This window comes from Plectropomus leopardus, chromosome 3, assembly GCF_026936395.1.
Source record: "Plectropomus leopardus strain MGB_pleo_1.0 chromosome 3, ASM2693639v1, whole genome shotgun sequence".
NCBI lineage: Eukaryota > Metazoa > Chordata > Actinopteri > Perciformes > Serranidae > Plectropomus > Plectropomus leopardus.
In genome coordinates, this window is record NC_142178.1 from 25,449,034 (window position 1) to 25,472,066 (window position 23,033).

At 37.9% G+C, this 23,033-nt stretch overlaps 2 protein-coding genes and 1 long non-coding RNA gene across 5 annotated transcripts in view; 2 read left to right on the top strand and 1 right to left on the bottom strand.

Moving 5' to 3' along the window:
* LOC121938522 (polyunsaturated fatty acid lipoxygenase ALOX15B-like) lies at positions 1-14,222 on the top strand. 3 transcript variants are annotated; one of them, XM_088075950.1, is made up of 21 exons: positions 1-80; positions 293-369; positions 710-869; positions 1,235-1,433; positions 1,593-1,718; positions 3,080-3,160; positions 4,031-4,111; positions 4,841-4,966; positions 5,356-5,433; positions 5,530-5,644; positions 6,855-6,977; positions 7,089-7,192; positions 7,622-7,788; positions 7,954-8,097; positions 9,181-9,384; positions 9,586-9,672; positions 9,784-9,953; positions 11,664-11,785; positions 11,908-12,008; positions 12,944-13,114; positions 13,376-14,222. In XM_088075950.1, the coding sequence occupies exons 3-21, from the start codon at positions 717-719 to the stop codon at positions 13,553-13,555; spliced, it is 2,532 nt and encodes an 843-aa protein (XP_087932076.1). In that variant the 5' UTR covers positions 1-80; positions 293-369; positions 710-716; the 3' UTR covers positions 13,556-14,222. The 3 variants fall into 3 exon arrangements, with proteins under 3 accessions (XP_087932076.1, XP_087932077.1, XP_087932078.1); XM_088075951.1 differs by having other exon boundaries at positions 34-80; positions 316-369; XM_088075952.1 differs by lacking the exon at positions 1-80 and having other exon boundaries at positions 314-457.
* LOC148190001 (uncharacterized) overlaps positions 7,675-23,033 on the bottom strand; it is a 21,092-nt gene continuing 5,733 nt past the window's right edge. The window contains exons 3-4 of the long non-coding RNA XR_015776277.1: positions 14,926-15,089; positions 7,675-7,811 (exon numbers count right to left, since the gene is read on the bottom strand). This is a non-coding gene — a long non-coding RNA (uncharacterized LOC148190001). The remainder of the gene's footprint in view (positions 7,812-14,925; positions 15,090-23,033) is intronic.
* Positions 18,065-20,974, top strand: ccdc86 (coiled-coil domain containing 86). Its single transcript, XM_088075949.1, has 4 exons — positions 18,065-18,717; positions 20,131-20,260; positions 20,352-20,426; positions 20,662-20,974. The coding sequence occupies exons 1-4, from the start codon at positions 18,179-18,181 to the stop codon at positions 20,812-20,814; spliced, it is 897 nt and encodes a 298-aa protein (XP_087932075.1). The 5' UTR covers positions 18,065-18,178; the 3' UTR covers positions 20,815-20,974.

Consider the following 23,033-nt stretch of genomic DNA (forward strand, 5'->3'; position numbering starts at 1 on the left):
TGTTTGTATAAAAAGAGAGATCAGTGGGGACATTTTTATCAGCGGAGCAGAATGAAATGAACTTCTGGTCTCATTAAAAGGTGAGAGCGACAAAATTACTTTTTTAGCAAATGGACTGTAATAAATCAGTGAGAAGAAAATATGATTTAGTTATTATAATACCCTTTGCTAATGCCATTGTCATTGTGATACCAGTCTTGTCTGTTCAATAGTTTATTGAAAAAAATCAGAAATTGTGTTGCGCATGTACTGACAGGTATTACAGAATGCATTTTCTATTTTTTTTTCCCAGAACCCCCTCTCTCCTCCCCACAGGCTTCCTCCACAGGACATAAATGAGAACAAGCAGACAGGACTAAACAAAAATAAGTATGCAAATAAGTATAAACAAAAATAAATAATAATAAAAATGTAAAATATGGATAATGAATAACTAAACATCAGTACATACATAGAGGTGGGTATACAGAAACTGAATTCTATAACAAAAGAAAAATCTATGTTATGCAATACTGACACCAAGATTGTTGCAGTACTTCCAAGAGTTAAGATAAAGGTTCAGCAACCACGACATACAAATTACCTGTATTTTAAAGGTTGTTTTTCTGCTTCATGTAGTGACATTTAACCTAATCAGTGCTGAAGTGGTTATTATAGAAAAAAAAAGTTATAATTTATTTGTCCTCGCTATGATTCTTTTGCTTTCCAGAGTGACAATGGAGGATTATAAAGTGACCGTATCCACTTCCTATGTGGACGATGCCGGCACTTCTGACCAGGTCTTCATTAAGCTGGTGGGCACAGATGGGAACAGCGAGCGCACCAGGCTCATGGACACAGACGGAGATTCATCTTTCATGAGAGGATCAGTAAGTTTGGATTATTCTGCTCTATGTTTAAATACGTCACACACTTCCTCAGCTTTAACTATATAAAAGTATAAGCACAGAAAATATACATTTAGAGAAGCTGATGAAAGCCCTCACAAACTCAGACTGATGTGGGCAGAAATGGGATATGTGCCACAAATCTTCAACCGACAGCCACAAAGATGACCAAAGCAACAAAAGGTCCCAATAATCTTTAAAAAATGTATATTTTATGCAGTGCACATACTGTGCTTAGTGCACAAGGTTTCACCTTCAGTAATCGTATGCTATTTATTGGGATGATTAAGCTCAGTCAATACACTTTATCAAATCATCTTTTCAAATCATTTCTGTCATTGCTCCAGGTGTGTAGTTTTACCGTGTCCTGCCCTGTCTCTATCGGAAAGCTGGTCCAGATAGAGCTGGACAAGCAGTCCTTATTTACTCCAGAAAACTGGCTTCCTAACAAGGTGGAAGTGAAATCCCCTGAGGGAGATCTTTACAAGTTTCCCATCTACAGCTGGATTACTGACAGTCAGATGCAAAGCTTCAGAGAGGGACAAGGTTTGTGGAAATTTGCTTGCCTGACATCCTGTACACAGTTCACTGACTACAAAGTACATTTATGACAAGTTAGCTATATACATATATATGTAGGTGTGTCCAACCTTTTTTGGAATTTCTGCCTCTTTTGATCCATTTAAAAAAAAATGTTCCTTAAAGAGCCAAAGAAGCAGCCCCTCCGCAACCCAGACAGTGGGCCCTCTTTGCCTGAAGGAAACATCTACGGCCCTCAAATCAATCTTGAGAAAAGTGACAGCAAGGTGCCCAGCCTCATAGAGGGAACAGGTTTGTGGAAATCTGCTTGTCTGACTCTTGTACAATGTTCACTGACCGCAAAGGATTTAAAGAGATTCAAGTTCTGGAGGCTGCACTACGATGAGGCTGGAGTAAATTAATTACAAGATTTTTTAAACCTCGTTTCACGACACATTATATAGCTTTCTATTGTGGAAATTGTTGTTCTTCTATTAATAATATCAACAATAAACATCTGTTAAAGGGAAAATTTGATAAATTTTATGTGGATTTCGTCTGTGTCCATGGTAGCCGCCCTAAGTGGCTTGGTTTGGTTTGGTTTGACTCAGCACGTCAGCCCAGTGCAGCGGGGGTGTGCGTCTCCATTAAAACAAGGCTATCAGCTTGTAGCTGTGTCTTAAACCACTGACAGATGAGTGATGACATTCAAAACAGTGGGCTGATCCACAGCTTTAAGTTCCCTTGAGGTTATGCTGATCAAGTGTTTTTCAGTGCTGAGGGTGAGCTGTTTGCAGAGGTGCAGTAAGAGCCCGCTGTCTGCCCCCCTTCATCTAACTGTGGCTGTTTCTGCTTGTACTCTTGCTTAACAGACTTATTTTTATTAAAGAAAAGCTGCTAATGAGGTTCAGCTAATTCAGTGATGAACACATTTAATTTCCTATAAATTCTTCACAATTAAAAAGGCTATATGTTACATGTCTTACATGTTACGTAAAAGATTTTATTATGATTCAGCAAAATATTAAAATGTTGGGTTTATTTTATCAGTAGTAACTCAACACAACTCCTATAAAGCTGAAAGCAAAAATGAAACAGTGAAGTAAAGCAGATATCTAAAGTAAAAACAGGATGCAGAAGAGAAACTTGACTCCAAAGCACAGAGACTTGGGTTGGGGTTGGGACTAGGCGTTGGTAAATTGGCAAGCCTAAGTTGAACCAGTGTGAACCAAGACAGTAACACTCTTTATTATTTTCCCAAATTGTCCACAGCATTACATTACAGCTTCACTTCCCTTTTTTACCTTCCAAAAACTTAAACAATTCACAGTATTTTGCTAACAAGCAACTCAACAAAACAGCTTACACTATGACAAAATAGGTAATAAGTGATGAGTTTTCGCTACTATCTATTGCTAAATGAGGTAGACGAGCATAATGATTGAGCCTGTGGCCCACCAATGGTAGCCCTTACATTTGCAGTGGGTGTCAAGAGCAACATCCCCAGGAAAATTCATAAGCAGCACACAGTCATTACGCACACTGTAAGTACACACACACACACACACACACACACACACACACACACACAGAGGTTTATTTTCTATGTTCTACACTTCAGTGATTAATTTACTTTACAATTTAATTGTTATCTTTACCCTTTCAAAATCCAGACACTGGGTTCCCTGCCCCCGAGGGAGTAACCTTCAACGTTCCCGGCTATCGCCAGATTGGTGCACCCCAAGAGGAAAAAGGTTTGTTCCTTGAGTGTTACTCTTGCTCCAAAATGTCTCCTCCCTTCCTATTAAATCTCATAATATTTAAGTGATTTATTTTTTAATCTCATATTTGTAACCTCCTAACTTTATCATTTACAAAATCCTCTTTGTCATGATCATGTTAAGTTAGACTACCTTGGTTGTCTGAAGTTGCTAACAAGTAATTTTACTTGTCATTTTTAAATTGCAATAACTTGGATATAAAAGGAAACATAAATTTAGATTAATGGTTATATTTACCTTGCTTTTTCAGGGAAATCAGTTCCCAAGATTATTTCAACTAAGATAAACTCTTCAGATTTTACAGTGAATTTGCACCAACCAATCCACAAAAATATGTGTTAATCAATCAACCCAATCCAATCCGACCCACAAACAGCCAACCTTATGCATTATAATAGCACTATTATCAGCACTGAGGACTAAGATGAGGACAAAGACAAGGGCTGAGTCCAAGCTATGTGTTTGTGTGTGTGTGTGTGTGTGTGTGTGTGCGTGTGTGTGTGGGTGTGTGTGTTTGTGTGTGTGTGTGTGTGTGTGTGTGTGTACATGTTTGTTTGAGACAGAGAGTGTCACAGTGAGAAGGGAAGAGAATGTGTTATGTACAGTTGTAAGGTAAACCACGCAATGTTGCTGTAAGTTGTTAATAACTTACTCTAAACTAAGTGTATATATATGTGTATATATATATATATATATATATATATATATATATGTATATATATATATATGTGTATATATATATATATACACACACACACACACATTTTTTTCTATGCTCTACACTTCAGCTTTGATTAAATTATTTTCCATTTTAATTGTTATATTTACCTTTTCAAAATCCAGATATTGGTTTACCTGCCCCCGAGGTCTACACCTTAGATTTTAACAGCGATCCCCAGAATGGTACACCCCAAGAGGGAACAGGTTTGTGGAAATTTGCTTGTTTGGCTTCCTAAATGCTGTTCACTGATCACAGAAGACATAAAAAGACAAGTTTTAGAAGCTGCACTACAAACAAGCTGGAGCAGAAATATATTCCAAAAACAATGCACATAGAAAAGAATGAATAACAATAAGGCATGAATTTAAATAGTAAACAAGACATACTGACAGGAAATATCAATTATTTTACAAAGTTTTAAAGCATGCAAGTTAATAAAGAGTGCATTGATTGGTTTGTAATAATCCAACTGATTTACAATTTACAATAGCTCTTTTCTATAACATTGTCATTGGGATAGTGGATAGTGTTTTTTAAACAATATCAAGTCTTTCCTTTTCATCAAGACACCTAATTATAATGGAGCTGGAGTTTTTTATGAACAGGTTTTCAAGTAAACTGTTCTTATCTTCTATCTGGTTCCACAGTCTCATTAGCTACATTGTATTCAACATTTAAAATCAATTTATTGCCAATTTCTCTTGCTGTATTCAATATTATACTGCTATCTTTTACAAAAAAATTGGATTGTCTGCTTTTCCAGTGCCTTTTTAAATTATGCTGTTAAGCACTCTCCATGTTCCTTGAGTGTAACTCTTGTTCCAAAATGTGTCCTTCCTATTAGATATCATAATATTTAATTTATTTATTTTTTATCTCATATTTGTAACCTGCCTCATTTGTTCTATGTTCTGAATATCTGTTTCTGATAGAGCCAGACAAAAAGCCCTTCCAAGGCCCAGACATTGGGTTCTCTTCCCCTGCAGGAGACACCTTCAAATTTACCATCTATTGCGGAAACACTGACAGCACGGGGCCCCGCGTCAGAGAGGGAAAAGGTTTGTGGAAACTTGCTTGTCTGACATGCTGTATGCTATTCACTGACGACAGCAGACAGAGAACAAAGTTCAGTCCTGGAGGCTGCACGATAAACAAGCTGGAGTAAATTAATTCTAACATACTGAATACCTCAACAATTTAAAACCCTGCTGTGAATCTCTTTCAAGCTTTGGGAGTCTGACAAACAATCTCCTCTTCAGCATGAAATTTTCATTAGAATTGGTTTAGCATCCTCCATGTTCCTTGAGTGTTGTTTTATAGTACCTAATTTATTTCTATATGACTTTTATTTGTTGTCTGCCTCCTCTTTGTTATAAAAATGTGTTCCTGACAGAGCTGGACAAACAGCCCTTCCGAAATCCTCACATTGGGTTATTTTTTTCTACAGGAGACACCTTTAACTTTGTCATCTATTGCCGCAACACTGACAACAAAGTGCCTGAAAATAAAATCGGACTTTACAATGGTTTGTAAAAAATGTACTTGTCTTACATCCTGTACAGTGTTCACTGACAAAAGTTGACATAAAAGACATTCAAGTTCTGCAATATGGACTATACAGAGTTTGCAGGTCAAGAAGCAGAAGTGCCCACAGTTTTAACAACCAACACCAGGCAGGCTTTTTTTGGCTGGTTCAGTCGGCAGCCAGATCGGAATCAGCGAGAGAAAGACTATCGGTGAGTACTCAGACCCTAGTCAAAGTGTAACTTAATCCACCTCAAAACTAAAATGCACCCAAACCTCCTCTGCCTTTGTGAATTATATTGGTTGGGATTGCTTTGCTCTGGTTTTATTATGAAAATGTAAAGAGAAATGATACAAGAATGAAAATACAGCTAAATAAACAAGAAGCACACAAAGGATTCTAAAACACAATTCACATAGTATGATTTACATGTCCGAAAAGGAGTGGGAAGAAGTATACACTTATTTAATCCCACCCCTTCTCCATAAATCCCTGAAGATTAATTATCCAGCTTCCTATTAACAATAATAAATAATGTAAACTGATCAAATTATATATTTCTCCAGGTCAATAGTCTTACAATATATCACAATTATAAATTCATGGTTGATGCATGTACTTTTATCAAAAATATATATTACAAATATAAATTACAAATTTGAGTAGTTTGAACCTCTTTTTAAATTGCTTCATGTCTTCAAAGTTTTTAAGATCCTCATTCAGTCTGTTCCATAGTTTCACTTCACAGAGAGAATTACAAAACCTTTCCTTATTGTTCGCTAGGAGTTTTAAAATTAAATAAACGTCTTAAATTATAAATGCCTTCTCTTCCTGTAAACTTTTTTTTAAATATTTGATGCTAGTAAATTATTTTTTGCTTTAAACAATATTTGTGCTGTTTGATAATGGACCAGATCTTCAAGTTTTATTATTTCTGACTGTAAATATAATGGGTCTGTATGATCCTGGTACCCAGCTTTGTGAAAGATGCATATTGCTTTTTTTTTGAAGAATGTTTAGTGACTTCAGTGCAGTTTTGTAATTGTTGCCCCAGACCTCTGCACCTCTGCACAGTAACTTCAATAAGATGAAACCAGTGAACAGGACAGAATGTGGAGTGACTTATGATCTAAAACCTGTTTTGCTTTGTTTAATATTGCAATGCTTTTTGATATTTTGGAATGTATATGCTTGTTGTGTGATTTCCAGTAATTTTTTCCAGTCTTCATGAGTATAATGATAAACTAGCCACCAACATCGTTGCACTTGACGGGGCATATTAAAATCTAAGTTACTGAAAGTTACTGAATACATGAATATGTCTCAACACAATGCTTGCATGCTCTGAATTACAACTACAGATGCACTGGTATCTAGTTTGTCCATAGTTCCTCACCTTCTACTCTTCATTTTTTTCCCAGCTGGAGTGTGCATAAAAAAGGAATACCCCACATCATGGAGGCAGAAGACCTTTCCGATCTGCCCTCTGAGGTCAAGTTCTCCTGGACCAAGGACCTTGGGTTTAAGTTAACTGCAGTAAAAGGGTGAAGTCCTCATATTCCATAAGATAATTTTCTATCAATGTAAATATGTACCTGACAATCAAAACAATTTAAGGCATCATAGTAAAGTTACTTTTTACTTTTATTTTCTAGGCTGGCTGAGCTGCACCTGAAGGGACTGGCTACTTCCACAGAGAACTGGCGTGATATTGATGATATCAAGGGGGTGTTCTGGTGTAAACACACTGACATATCAGGTACTGTACTGTCATGATAATTTAATGGAATACTTGATACTGTATGAATCATAATAATAATAATAATAATAGCCTTAGTAGCAGCCTAATTTAACATGATTAGCATCCAGACAAGATGACAGTTTCTCAAGCCTGCTAGTTCTTGGGCCATATGTAGTACTTAAATACATACATATTTACATACATAAATATTTCTGATTTGCAGTCATTAAACTGCGAAGAATATTTGAACATCCAATACTCAATTTGTGATTTTGTTGATTCTGACATAACTGGAAGTATCATGTTTGGAATCCAAATTTTGTGTAAAATATTTTTTACTATTTCAAAGTTTCACTTTACATACAGTGTAGAGTTAAGCTGACAACAGCAAGATTCTCATGGCCAAAGTTTGAAAATCAGTTAAGTTCAACTTTTTTCTTTTTCCAGACTATGTCCAGGAACATTGGAGGGAGGATGATTTTTTTGGCTACCAGTTTTTAAATGGTGTCCACCCCATGATCATCCAACGTTGCTCAGCTCTGCCGGATAACTTTCCTGTCACTGACAGCATGGTCTTCCCCAGTGGTCAGTTTAGCTTGGAAGATGAAATGGAGGTGATGTCTTGACACTGATTGACCTTAGTTTTAGAAAAAAAAATATGTTTTTCCCCATGACACATTAAATTTGGAATTGCATGTTGCACTCATGTTCACTCAGTATATGTCATATCCACATTAAATGCATGTGAATTAAATCATTTCTCATCCTTACTTAAACAGATTGGCAACATATTCCTGTGTGACTACAAGCGTTTGGATGGAGTGAAAGCAAACACCATTCATGGGAAGCAACAGTACTTGATGGCTCCACTTGTCCTGCTCCACAAAACACCTGATGATAAGCTGATGCCACTTGCTATTCAGGTGAGTTTAGCACTCAAATATAGCTTATAGTGAAGCTTTAAGTTTGAGTATTAATTAAGGCAATGATCATTCAAACTGTAAGACTTACATTACCCGGAAATAGGAAGCATCCACCTTTCAGCAAGATACTGTGTTCTATGCACGTAGCAGCTCCCATGTCTAGTATCTAGATAGTAGTGATGCTGCTAGGAAAGACAGTTCATTTCTTCCAGCCTGTGGCTGAGTCATGTCAAACTAGAAATAACGCCATGCGGCTGTATGCCTACTTGCACCAGTCAACTTGCACTTACAGTGTCGTCATGTCTTTGACATCATGAATGCTTCACACTGATCTTCCCAGCACAGAAGATCTAAACAATCAGCACAGTTTTAAGGTGGACAACCATGTTTTGGGAGGTCAAGGTTCTAATCAGTTCGTTCTTGAGTCCAAGTGGATGTTTGTGCCAAATTTGAGGAAATTCCCTCATGGCCATCTTCAGATATTGCATTTATGATGCAAGGTCACAGTAACCTTTACCTTTTACCACCAAAATCTAATCAGTTTTAACATTGAGTCCACTCAAATGTTTGTGCCAAATTTGAAGAAATTTCCTCAAGGTGTTCTTGAGATACTGTATTCACAAGAATGAGACAGACAGGGTCATAGTTATCTTAACCTTTGACCAAGGCCGCCAAATTTTAATTAGCTCATCTTTGAGTTCAAATTTGCTAAATTTGAAGAAATTCCCTGAGGGCATTCTTGAGATATCGCACTGACATGAATGGGCCAGCAAGCTAGACTACTGAAAAACATAAAGCCCCTGGCCTCGGCTATCACTAGTGCAGAGGCATTAAAATTCCTCCCATTGCCAGATCCAAGTTGGACGGGCTTATAGTCGAGTCTGACACAAACAAGTCAAATCATTATTATTTCATTAACACACAAGCCTTGGTGTATGTAAAATTAAGGAATGTTCTCAAGTTGACCCTTTGAAAACTACAGTAAAAAGGCAAACATACAGTTATGGAAAACCTGTTTACATTATTGACCAGTACTGGCACTGGATCCAAGGACTGAATCACACACCCTTCCCTCTCCTGCAGCTGAAGCAGACTCCAGCAGATGATAACCCCATCTTCCTTCCTACTGATTCTGAGTATGACTGGTTGACGGCCAAGATTTTTGTGAGAAGTGCAGATTTCAACGAACATCAACTCAATGCTCATCTGCTGCGCACTCATCTGCTGGCTGAAGTGTTTACAGTGTCACTGCTGCGCAACGTGTCCAGGAAGCATCCACTGTACAAGGTAACTGAAGGAGAGTACTGAACTTACTGAACTCTTAGTTTTTCCAAAATGCTGATTTTTGAATCTTCCAAAATGAAAAATCAAATAGTTTCAGTGTATATATATATATATGTAGTCAAGTATTTCAAACTGCTAAAAGGAACAGAAGCACCAAGATGAACAACTTGGTTAACAAGTAATAGTTTTACTGCTTTCTCTCAGGTCCTTGTACCCCACACTCGCTACACTCTGCATATCAACTTCTTGGCTCGAGAGAATCTCATATCTGAGACTGGAGTTTTCACAAAGGTACAAAAAGACCAACTCGCTCAGTAGACATTAACAATGAATGTTTTTTTAAAATATCATTTGCAGTATTTGTCTCTTACTACATTTTCTACATATTTGACTGTTTGCTAGTTTGCAGCTTCTGGTGGAGAGGGTATGACAGCACTCCTGAAGAGCTCACTGTCCTCAGTGACCTACAGGTCCCTCTGCATAAAAGAGGACATTGTAGATCGTGGACTGATGGATTTGCCAAACTTCTACTACAGGGATGATGGACTCAGGCTTTGGGATATCATCCACGGGTACTATAGCCAGTTTCTATTCTGCATTGGTATACTAATTATATACTACTAGTGAGTTAGATCAGTGATTGTAGTTGTCATGCTGTGCACCATAAAGACCAACACAGAATTAGGGTTAATTAAAATGCATTTCAAAGCTCTTAAGATTACTGAAGAGGGAAAAAACATGCTTTGCACAGTGTGTCTCTCACATGAGAGTTAGGTTTAAATTTCTGCACAGGATTTGGTTTCCTTTTCAATTTTTGGGAGAAGTTGTTCAACGCTAATAATGTTGTTGTTCGCTTGAAAGGAACCAAGCAAACAACAGACTCACATATAAGGCCTTATTCCTACTGCACAAAAAATGTGATAAGACCTGCTAACATCTGTTTTTTTTTATGCAATGAGAATGTGTACGATCAGCATTCACACCTGGGTCAAATGACTCTGCAGTAGACACAGGTCTTTATCATTTTCAGCTCTGATTGGAAATGATGGGAACCCAACACCAGGTGAATGTTGTAATTTCAGCTCCTTAACCGGTGAAATGCAATGTCACGCCATCACACACTATCTTTGGAGGGAAAGGGGTATACTAATACTTGTACTGAGGACAGGGCAAATCAGCTGGCCAGCACAAAAGCAACACATCTGTGTTAATCAGATTGTTCCAGTAGGGAGCAGCAGTCCCTCCAGGAAAGCACCGTGAGAGTATAAATGCAGGATCAGAGAGTGCATTTCACAACATTGAGATCTTCCCTAAATTGTGCTCCAAGCTCAGGTAAATGATGCCTGGAAGGGAATCCTACAGAGAGAGTCTTGGCGGATTTGATCAGTAGATGACTTACTGTTGAATGAGGTTGTGTTTACCAGTATACTGTAAACTAAAGTTAAGCAATTTACTGTGCAGAGTGGCAATCAGTAATGGGGATACAATGCTTGTTCACGTGGAGACTATTTCCTATAGAGTGTAGAGTGCCCAAATCCTCTCGAACACCATCTCTGTTAGCTACCTTTTGTTTGTTATTATGTAAGTAAGTCATTTCCCCCCAAAATGATTTCTTTTATCAGTCTTTCTGAAAAGCTGCAACATGTGTGAAGAGTTTCCTGTCAATAACCTAAAGATATCAACTAAAGGTAATAAAGGTGACACATGTCTGCGTGTCAAGTATGGAGCAACAATAAAGAGGCTATTATCTTAGCTAAACGCAAAGACTGGAAGATCTCAAACAAACATCACAAAATGCCAGCGACATCTCTGAAGCTCATTAATGAACATTTTTTGTATTGTTTGTTTACGCCTGGAATTTTAAGGCTCCAGGAAGTCACTGCCTCTGACCACCTGTTTACCAAGAGATAATTCAAGCACGTGACTCACATTAAAACCCACTGCTTCTGTTTCTGCATTGCTTAAACAAAATATATAAAATGTGTTTATTAGTAATATTTAGAAGTACTAATCTGCATATATTTGAATTTTGAAGCAAGGCAGGCTTACCAATTCCCCTCACTAACAGTTTTTGTGCTAAGCTAGGCTAACTGCCACATAGCTGTACTTAACACAAATGTGAGAGTTGTATCGATCTACTTATCTAACTCAGCAGGCTGTGTCAAATATGGCACTAAATTCTTAAAAACAACAGAAGTAATAACGCTACACTGTGTAAAAAAAAAATGCATAATTTAACTAAGAATGTATTTTTTATTTTTACTTATCCACATTTCTCAAAGGTTTGTGAAGGGCATTCTCAGCTTCTACTACAAGAGTGACACTGATGTCCAGGAAGACTCTGAACTGCAGCTGTGGATTTCAGACATTTTTGAACATGGATTCCTTTCCCAGGAAGACACAGGTGGGCTTTACAGAAAAGCACATTTATATTTTATATTATATGATCGTAATGCAAACAATCAACATTTCATTTCATCATATAGATGTCTTTATGAAATGCAGTTTATTTCCTCTCATTCTCAGGAATTCCACAGAGCTTCACCAATGTGGCTGAGTTGGTCAAGTTTGTCACCATGGTGATCTTCACTTGCTCGGGACAGCACTCAGCTGTGAACACTGGACAGGTGAAGCCTTTAATTTACCGAAATGAGAAGAGGTCTGCAGTTTTTCTGATACAACACCACCAAAAAACTCTGATTAGCCTGCTGCACACATTTCAAACACCAGGAAACAAGCTGGATTTACACAATCATCTTTCCAGCTCTCCAATAGTAGCTCACATATGCAGAGGAGTCATGCTGAAGGCAAAATACACCACACACTGCCAGCTACACCCAATATATTTATGTTGTTTTTTAAAATACTCTGATCTGTTTTCTATATAATATGGTGCTGTACTAAAAAGTTAATTGAACACTAACATGTTAATTTTTACTAGGTGTAAAGCTTACTAAGATCACAAACATTTGCTAATTAGCACAAAACACAATGTCTTGAAGGTATTTGTAAATAAAAAAAAGTGTTGGACGACGACAACAACAACAACAACAACAACAACAACAACAACAACAACAACAACGACAACAAAACATATATATTGTGATGATGGCGGTGGATGAAAAGCCAGAAAGTCACCAAAGTTATCAGTTTATCCTGAGGTCAAGTTTAACCTTAGTCTGAACCAAATTTAAGGGCGATCCAGCAGAAAGTTGTAAAGACATTTGTCTCAAAGCCACAAATATTAATCTGTGTGACAGCTGACAAAAAACAACGGATTAAATCAGGCTCTGTAAACTAAGTATTCATGATCCCAATCAGTCATAAAATGCCTTGATTGGCCCCCGATGTTTGAGATCGGATCGTATCATCCCTACTGTGGACTAATGTAATGTACCAACTGAACAACAGACTGCCATGGCTCTAGGGATGGAGCCACGCCATTAGCATTGCTAAAACATGCAGCTTTTAAAGTACATTTTGAATAACATTTGTATCACCATGATCATAGTGCTACACTTCAAAGAGTCTTAGTCATCTGCTAATCATTCATTCATTGCAGTATGATTATGGAGGCTGGATGCCAAACACTCCCACCAGCCTGCAGCTTCCTCCACCAACCAAAAAGGGAACAACGAGCGAGGCCACGATACTGCAGACATTACCTGACATGGGCACAACAGCCAACGCAATGGCCGCCCTATGGTTACTCAGCAAGCCATCTGCTGACTTCGTAAGTGACTGACACCTAGTGAAATTGTAATTACATAAATCACATTTATAAACATGTGACATAAATCACATTTATAAGTTATGTATTGTAGCAACCAAAGACATCCTATGTGATTAGAGCAAAACCCCTTCGTAGAACTGCTGAACAAAAGTCCTACTCTCGTCCTAAATCTGTGAATTATATTGCCAATAATATATGTTTTATAATCATTAAAAATGTTAGTGGGAAAAAGAACTTCTAATCAATCATTTATTTCATCAGGTTGGTCTTGGCGAGTCCCTGGAGGACCATCATGATGAGGAGATTGCTCAGCACCATATAAAGGCTTTTCAAGGAGAACTCCAAGCGCTGAGTTCACGCATCTCCATCAGAAACAGGAGTCTGACGGTGCCATACACATACATGGATCCAAAAGAGGTGGAAAATAGTGTGGCTGTTTGAATATCAAAAGTTGTGATCTCCTAAGGTGTTGGGGAAATTCTGCTTCATATTAACATTAGTGGAAAAGGGAAAAATGGCATTTTTTGTTTTAACTGATATTACGGTGGAGGAAAACTTACTACATGATCCTTTTATGCTGATCTGTTCTTTAAAACAGCCTGACTTTGGTGAACATATACCGATTTAATTATAATCTACATGTTAAATCTTCAGGCCGTCAATGAATATAAAGAGTATCTCATCAAAATAAATTACTGTGGGGAAAAATGTTATTTTGCATTAAGATTGTAACACTTTAGAAGTAAACTGTGCCTTTTGACTTATTGTCATAATGAAATATAAATAGTTTTAGGGACCTTTGTTTTACTAGATTTACTGTGTATCTGTATGTTAGAAAAAAGGGAAGACGAAACCTGAGTGAACTGTGTGTCTGCTTCATCTCATATGAAAAACAAGTGCTAATCACACAGGACAAAATATGCTTAATTTTGTAAAAGAAAAGTGTCTGTCACCATCGAAAGAATAATTACTCTGATGATCCTGTGTTGTAAGAGGGAGTTGTTTTTGTCGAAGACTTGTTTCTCTGCATAAAAACTGAATTTACTTTGTGCTTTCTTCTCTGATGTAAGTTTCACCCATGCTGCATTTAATAAAAAACTGGTTCATACGGTGGCTGTTTTTACTCTCTTAAAAGAAGACGCATTTCCCTAACAATTATGATTGTAAAAAACAAAATGTGAAGCTGCACTGAGAAGTTTCTTACAATCTAAATCTTTCACAAACAAAAGGCTAAAATTTGCACGTCGGCATCAACTTTATGTGTTATAGAAAGGTAAAAAAACATGATGAGTTGGTAAATAAAAATAATTAGGGCGGATTGGAACTGAAATTCAGCTCGGGGCTTTGAGACAGAGAGGGCAGGAATTTAAACACGTGCAGTTTTGTCATATAAAGAGAATTTGACAATGAAGTCCTTAAAGACACTTTAGGATATCTTGTTGACATCTGCGTCCTCAGTTTATACAACTCCTTACTTAAGGGGTTGTATAAAGGCTTACTTAATAAAAACATAGCCTGGCCAGGCAAACTTAGGTGAGGTGGACACTGAGTCACAGTATACTGCCAACTGCTGGTAGTTTCTATACCACAGCATCAGTACATACAGTGCTAAATTAGTTACAAATGCGCACTGCATACCCACACACTCAGTGTTATTCAATATAACATCCAAAACTACAATGCAGTCCCTTAAAATATAGCAAAAACGTGTGTGAGTGTGTATGTAATAAGATGTAAAAACAAGCAGTTTACCATCAAAATCAAAGCAAACATGTACCCTCAAAACCCCAAAACAAAGGAGACTGTCCTACCTTACATCCACAGCAAGCCTCGTAGCAGTGGTGCTTCAGTGGGACCCAAGCAAAGAAGTCCACAGAGGGCTTGATGGTGGTGGGGCTGCTGCTGGCACTGGGGGACAGGGTATCCTTGTTACCATGGTGAGGCAGACGATCCTCTTCCACCTTACAAACGTCTCCTGTCACACACACAAGAGAGAGAGGGAGAGTGAGAGATATGAATGTTTAAATATACTTGTTTATCTGCTTTGTTAGTCTGTGTGAGTGTATTTTTGCACAATATCGGGGTCTTATAATGTGTTGTAAAACATTAAATGTTCATATGACATCCCAATAAAGTTCAGTTTGAATTGAAGTAGTGCCATTTTTCCCAACTTGGCATGGTCATCATCTGTCTATGCAGGATTCGTGGAGGAGAGTAACAGTGTAAACAGTCTTAATTGGCCACTAGGCAAGGCTCTCTAATGGCTCGTTCCCACTGCGCAAAAAAAACGCAATTTTTAATGCAGTGGGAATGCACACAATCAGCAACATTTGTGTCAAATGACTCTGCAGTTGTCACATTTATTTATTGCCTCTGGCTCTGATCAGCATTGATGGGAACACATAGAGGGTGAATGCATTAATGTCAGCTCCTTAACTGGTGAGATGCAGTGAGGTGCTGCCACTATTTACCATCCATCTCCTCATAAGCAGCACTAAAACACTGATCCAAATTAGTCTGCATCATGTTTGAAAGACAAACTGAATAAGTAAGAGATATAAAAAGACAAGTTATCTACTGTAAAGGTTTCACAGACCTCTGTTCATGCTGCTGTCTACCGATTACTGTCCTCCGGTCTGTCCATGATGTCGCACGGACACACCAGCAAAACAACCAACACAATCATAAAAGCTGACAGACTCATTTGCTGCAGCAGTGTGTTAACGGCAGTAGAACCGCAGTCGATTGCCTTTATTTAGTGCCTTTACACATGTTTGAAAAACCTCCATGCACAATTTTGGGGTGGTATATTGTATTTCAAACACTTTGATGAATGCAAAATGTTCATTTTACATCCCTATAAAGGGATGAGAGATGTGATGAAAAAAGGCAGCCAGGAGGCTTACAATACACTGAACTTACAGTCAGTCTCAGTCAGTCCCAGTCGAACCATCTCCATCTAGGAGATGGTTCGACTGGCTCGAAGAATTTTAGCAGTGATTCTAGGGCCAAAAAAGGAATAAAAAGACATGGCAACAAAGTGATTTTGCTAATAGATTAAGAAAATACTAGCACAATTAACCTGTATTGGGCTAATGGTAATATATTAGATGGCAAAAGCTCAGCTCTAACATAAGACTCTGCTCCCTAGGTTAACTGACTAACAGGCAAATTGTGTGACGCTAAGCTCTACTACACCGCAGACCCCTGCTGGGGGCCTCCAGGTGCTGGCAACACAGAGCGAAGCCCAACATCTGCACACTGCTATGACACAGAGAGAGCTGGTTGAAAATCAGCAGTTTCCCTTTAACTATCAAGATTACTAATATGTAAGCACAATTTCCTACATTACCTTATCATGCATCTGTCCTTAAGGGTTTAACATAATTCATAAAATAAAACTACTAGGAAAGAGGCTAGTCCACTGTAAACTAACTGGGTAGTTAGGTAGAAACTTAGCCAGCTATCATACCCTATGTAAAAGTTTCAGGTTGCCAATCACTTGGATGATGTTAAAGCCTAAATTAACTTGTAATTTGCTTTTTTATAGCCTATGTCTGTGTGTCACTTTGCAAATGGCATATATTACTTGTCAACTGATTAGAAAATTAGTTTTCAAAGAGACACTGACACAAGCTGTGTGGATCATCAGAGCAGTAATGCTTAATGAGATAAATTGATGTTCCCTACGCAACTAGGTAATGCTAACACATTTGCCAGCAGCACAGACAGTAAAATGCAAATCAATCCAAATAATCCCCTGACCACTATCCTGTGTCATTTTTCCTTCCCTTTTTGTTTTTTGTTTTGCTTCCGGTTACCAGCAGGGTGTTCACATTTCATCGTGGCCGGGCCACAGTGCATGCGTGAGCAGCACGTGACAGCTACCTGGCTAAACTGCTGTTGCTCATGCGCTGTGGTGATAACACAAACAAAATCGCTGCTGCAGAGCTGCCTGCTGCTACAACTAATGTATTTCCATAATTAAAATCAGGTGCTACACTAATTTATGGGGCCGTGCAGCCAATGCACTGTCGATAACAAATATAAACACATTCACTTTTTGTGAAATTTAATAACTCGTGAATACAAAGAAAGGTGGTTTCCCATTAAAAAATCTCCACAAGTGAATAAATTGTGTCGCCATAATAATTAAATTATTGTACAACATATCACATAGTTTATCTGCAATTAAAACACTAAATTTGAGATCATTACATCCCAAATTAGTAGATTAAGGGTCTTTTTCTGGTATCCAGTAGTGAAAAGATTCCCAAAAATGTATTTAATTACATTCAAAAAATAATGTTTGAGAGTTTCAATCTCAACATTAGAGGCCAAAAAGGTCTGAGTTGGTATTAAAATGTCTTAAATATGTCTTCCACATGTCTTAAAAATGCTCAGAAATGAGAAATATGACTTTATAAATGTTTTTTCTGATGTTGCATTGTAAATCTCAAAATAACTGGTAAGGTGTTCTGTTCATTATAATAATAATAATAATAATAATAATAATAATAATTATTATTATTATTATTATTATTAAATATGTCAAATCTTTGTCAGGCATGAATATTACCAAAATAGTCATGTTTTATGTTACACACAATATTTGGGAAAAATGTCCCCAACCCTAGGAACTGACACTGGTTCATGATTTCTGTTTTTATTCAAATATGGTTGCTGTAAAATTGGCCATAAATTTCATTCTGAGTTACATCTTTTAAAAAGTCCTTAAAAGTCTTAAATCCAATCAGCCTTGAGCTGTGGGTACCTTTTTTACCTATGTGATTAAAAATAAAACAAAAATATAAAACGATATTAAATACATTATAATTAAAATCAGAATCAGATGCCTCACTGTCCCCATTTTACCAAAAGTTTGTGCAGCATCGAGTTTGCAGCTGACACTCCAAACCAGGAGGCGGCGGTGCTGCGCTCCCACGTTGTTTACCTTCCGCCATGGAAGCGGAAGTAAAGCAGCGTACACAGCGCTGGCGGTGAACACACGTGGGTACAGACGTTTATCGAAGTAATGTGGTAGAGTTAATTTAACCAGGAAACATGTCGAAAAGAAAGCCAGCCATGTCAGAAGAAAATACCGGTTCTGAAGTGGGAGCCGCAGAGGAGGAGGTCCAGGATCCCCCGGAGACCAGACGGACCCGCAGCGGCCGCAAAGTGCGCACTCCTGCCGCACTGCTGGACTCAGAACCCCCGGTGAGGACTCCCAGCCGGAGGACAAGGAAGTCTGTCCTGCAGGAGCTGCCGGCTGTAGAAGAGAAAAACACGGGGGATTCAGGTCGGAAACTCGAGAGTGAGACCGAGGAGAAGCTCGGTATGTCTGCAGAACCGGAGGTGTGTACCGGGCCGGAGCCTGCGGAGCTGCAGACGGAGGCTGCGGCAGAGACGGACGCAGCCGGGGTTAACGGCGGCGGAGATACGCATCAGTCCGGACCTGCCCCGGCAGAAACGGCACCCACGAGTCCCGAGACCGTCCCAATAGAGAAGAAGCCTCGTTTGGCTTCTAGCGGAAAACACAATCCGGTCATCCCGCTGGGAAAGCCCAAATCTGGGAGAACATGGAAGAACCGAAACAAACAGAGGTGAGGATATCACCGTGGCTGTATGCAGAGGAGTACCTAAGTAGTTTACACGTTTTAATGTTATGTTTATTTCAGTTTCTGCTAATGCATACTTCTACTGAGGGAAATTGTACTTCTCAAATCAATTTCAAAGAACTGTATCTGTTAGGAACTTCATTTGTGAAAAACACAGTGCACACAACAACATGCACAGCATAACACACACACACACACACACACACACACACACACACACACACACACTCACAACATACCACTTCTACTCCAGGTTATTTACCTAAAAGCTTTAATACTTTTAGATCTGGATTTTTTCCTATACTAAATGTGATCACTATATAAAATGATGCTGGACTGTAAACTCCGACAGGTTGATCTTGCTTAAAACAGTTTAAAACGGACCGATTGGAAACTTATTGCCTCAAAATGGTTAAGTGTATATGGGCCCAGCTATCTTACTTTATGTTTACTTACTTTCTACTTAAGATGCATTAAAAAGTAGCTGTATCTACTTAATTTTGTTAAGTTGTTGCAAGTTGAACATTACAAGTGAAATAACCTTGTTCTTAATGTATAAGTAAAATTTAAAAAAAACAACTTAGTCTGACTTACTTGATTGTGACAAAAATTGATTTAGCCAATGTAGAACGCAATATACTTGGTTTACTGAAGTTACTATAACTTAGAAAGATTGATTTAATTAAACTTGTTGATTTTTCTGTTGCAACAACTTCATAAGATTAAGTAAATATAACTCAATTTTAAGTAACTTTAATAATACATATAAAGTAAGATAAATAGTTATATTTACTTAAATTTTTTAAGGCAATATGTTTCCCAGATTTTATTTTTAAAGTCAAATCGGCTTGTCAGATTTTACAGTGTAGAAGAAGTGGGAATCACCAGAGGCCCCACGATACAACATAAAATATTATGGGGCATTGTGACTTAAGTATTGCATTGTGACTTGAGTATTGTGATAAGGGCACAAAATCATTAATAAGAAATCACCAATAAATGCTGGCTATTTCCACAGGTCTGACCAAATCTGACTTTTTCACTTGGCCAAAAATGTTTCATGTAACAATAAACATTTGAGCAAAATTAACACAGTAAAAAAATGTTGGTACATGTTTTTTTTTTCTTTTAACCTATAACTGTTAGGTTATTGCGAAGTTGATCTCAAATTTCAATTTGGTTGGCATTAAAAAGTATTTAGAAGTATAATTAGAAATATAACATTTATTTGCCTTACACTGTAGAAATACTGAAAAGATTAGATACAGATTTTTTTTCTTAGGGAGAAAAACGATGGATCAGTGCATCCTTTCTTTACACAAGATGCAAACTGAATACGAGGCACTGATACAAAGCATCTTGTGTTATATATTAATCTGCTCTGATTTTGTATTTTAGGTTTTCTGCACTGGTCAGAGATAAACAGCTGTGCTCATCTTGGGAGAAGAAGATGGAGGCCAAGCGTGAGAAGCAGCTGGTGAAACAGTATTCTTTGCAGCTTAAAGAGGAGAAATCCAGACAGAAAGAGGTCAGCTAAAGCTGTGGAAGAATTAATCCCCTGTAAAGCTAAAATATTTGCACATTTTTTTTCATTTATTCTATATTTTCTGGCTTTACAGGAAAAGAGAAAAAGGAGAGAAGAAAACTTGAAACGTCGTGCAGAGAATGAACGCAAAGCAGAGATTGTGCAAGTGGTATGTCAACTGTTGTTCAGATAAAATGATTTAGCTTCTAGGTTAAATATGGTATTCGATTGCATTTGTCATATTAAAATTCTGGAGAAAGTTTGAAACTTTTTCTGAATTTGATTTGTGTAATAAAAAGAGCTTAACAGGCAAAAGCCTCTAATTAACAACACAAGCACACAAAACCTTTCAGTCACTAATTTTAACTTTTGTTTATAATTTCCTTGTCTCTTTCTTGTCACAGATCAAGAACACGACAAAGATCAAGAGGATGAAAAAGAAACAACTCAGAAAAATTGAGAAGAGAGACACTCTAGCTCTGCTGCAGAAGTCACAGAAGCAGAGTGTAAAAGCCAAAGGGCAAAAAAGTCACAAGATTGACCAAAATTTGACCTAAAGACAGAGATAATAAACATGCACCAGTTCAAAACTTAACCCATGTGTCTTATATTTGGGTGTCTTAGACACAACAAACATACTTCTATGGGAGGATGTATTTACCAAAGGTTTTTTTTTAACATACTGGTATGTTAAAAATAAATAAATGTTGCACATAGGAGGTGTGATTGATTGCCGCGAATCACATGACTTAGTCTGGAGTCAGCATCGAGTCACATATTAAATGACACTGTACTTGACAGTCATGTAAGATTTGCAACTATCCTTGGACTGTAACTCAAATTACTTCACGAGTTGAGCCTTTTCTCAGAAGCCAATTTAGGAAGGGAAAGTAAAACATTTTTCGAATGAGTTAAATTCAACACGACCGGAAGAAACCTACAAAAGTCATTCTGTTGTAAAAAGTGCTAGATAAAAGTGCAAAGTCAGCACTACTTTGGTTAGATTAAGTTCAGTTGCTTTTTTTTTTTTTTTAACAAACTTTTTTTTAGCAAACATTAACTCTGTTGTTAAGATGTAATTACATTTGGTGAAGAGTGTATTACCACTTGCTCGGGGCATGAAACTGAAAGTCTGGGACTTGCCAGTCTTGACTTTGGACTTAATGTTGAAAAATGTGAGACTTATTTAGTCTCATTCCCACTGCACAAAAACCCCGCAAACATCTGGCTTTTTTAATCAATTGGGATGCGTTGGATCAGCATTCACATCCCAGTCAAATGACTTTGCAGTAGACGCAGGTTTTTAATGGCCTCCAGCTCTGATAGGCATTCATGGGAACACAATACCCAGGTGAGCATGCTAATTTCAGCTCCTTAAACCGGCGAGGCGCTATAATACGCCACCACTAATTACTGCCGGTCTCCTTCTAAGCAGCACTAAAACTGCTTAGATTCAAATACATCTGTACCGAGTTTGAAAGACAGACTGAACACGTAGGAGAAATAAAAAGAAAAACCCAATGAAAAGTTTTCAAAGGCCTCTGTTGCTGCTTTTGTCTACTGTTACCTGTTCTCCTGCCTGCCCGTGACGTCGCACAGTCACACCAACAAAACAACCGACGCACACAAGCACACACACACCAGTTGACAGAAAGGCAGACTCGTGTGCTGCAGCTGTGTGTTCACTGGCAGTGGGAATGCAGGCTATGGACCATATTTAGCGGGTTTACCAGTTTTTGACAAATCCGCACGCACATGCTAACTTTGGTGGGAAAGATGTATTACTGTACTTGTAACTTGCAAAACAATAACTTGGTTCCACCACTGTGAGGCACTAAGGTAATCATTAACTAGATCAACAAGATTTAAGATTTTAAAATTCTCTTAACAAGCCTGGGTTTCTGTGGGACATCATATATAACCAACTTTGTCTCACTAAAATGATTTAATATTGAATAAAATTTTATATCTTACTGTTGATATTTGATTCAGTTTCGGGCAGTGGTTCCCAACTGGTGGGTCAGAGGTCCATTCTGAATAGATCTCAAGTGACTCCTTTGTTTGTTGTGAAAACACATTTTATTTTGAAGTACAGTAAATTTCTATCACAGAGATTTCATTTTGAAGTGTGGCTTTCTGCTGTAGAATAAGAGTGTTTTTTTTCCCCAAGAACAGTAACTATTTAATTGCCCTGTTCTTGTTAATATGTGGCTGGACCAGTTTGGAACCACTGATTTAAAGTAAACTCATAAAGCCATAATGTTGGTTTACTGTGAAGCCAAAAATGATATATCGCACAAGACAACATCAATGATATTATTATCTATCATATATTCATACAGTGATATATTTTTATCTGTTGGGTAAATGTTGCTTAATACATCCATGGATGCAACCTGCTACTCAGTAACCATTCTCTTTCTCACACACGTGTACACACACACACACACACACACACACACACACACACACACACACACACACACACACACACACACACACACACACACACACACACACACACACTGATGACAGTCATCGGGAGCAATTTGGGGTCATGTATCTTTCCCAAGGATACTTAAACATGCAGACTTGAGGAGCAAGGGATCGAATCTCTAATGCTCTGATTAGTGGACGCCCCGCTCTACCTCCTGAGCTGTCTGGGTGGCCTAATTAACAACAAAACACATTTTACAAACTCTTCATATGTTTTGTGTGCAAAAATCTGTATAATGACCAAAGCTGAGTACCAAAAGCAGCCGTATAATTGCAGTGA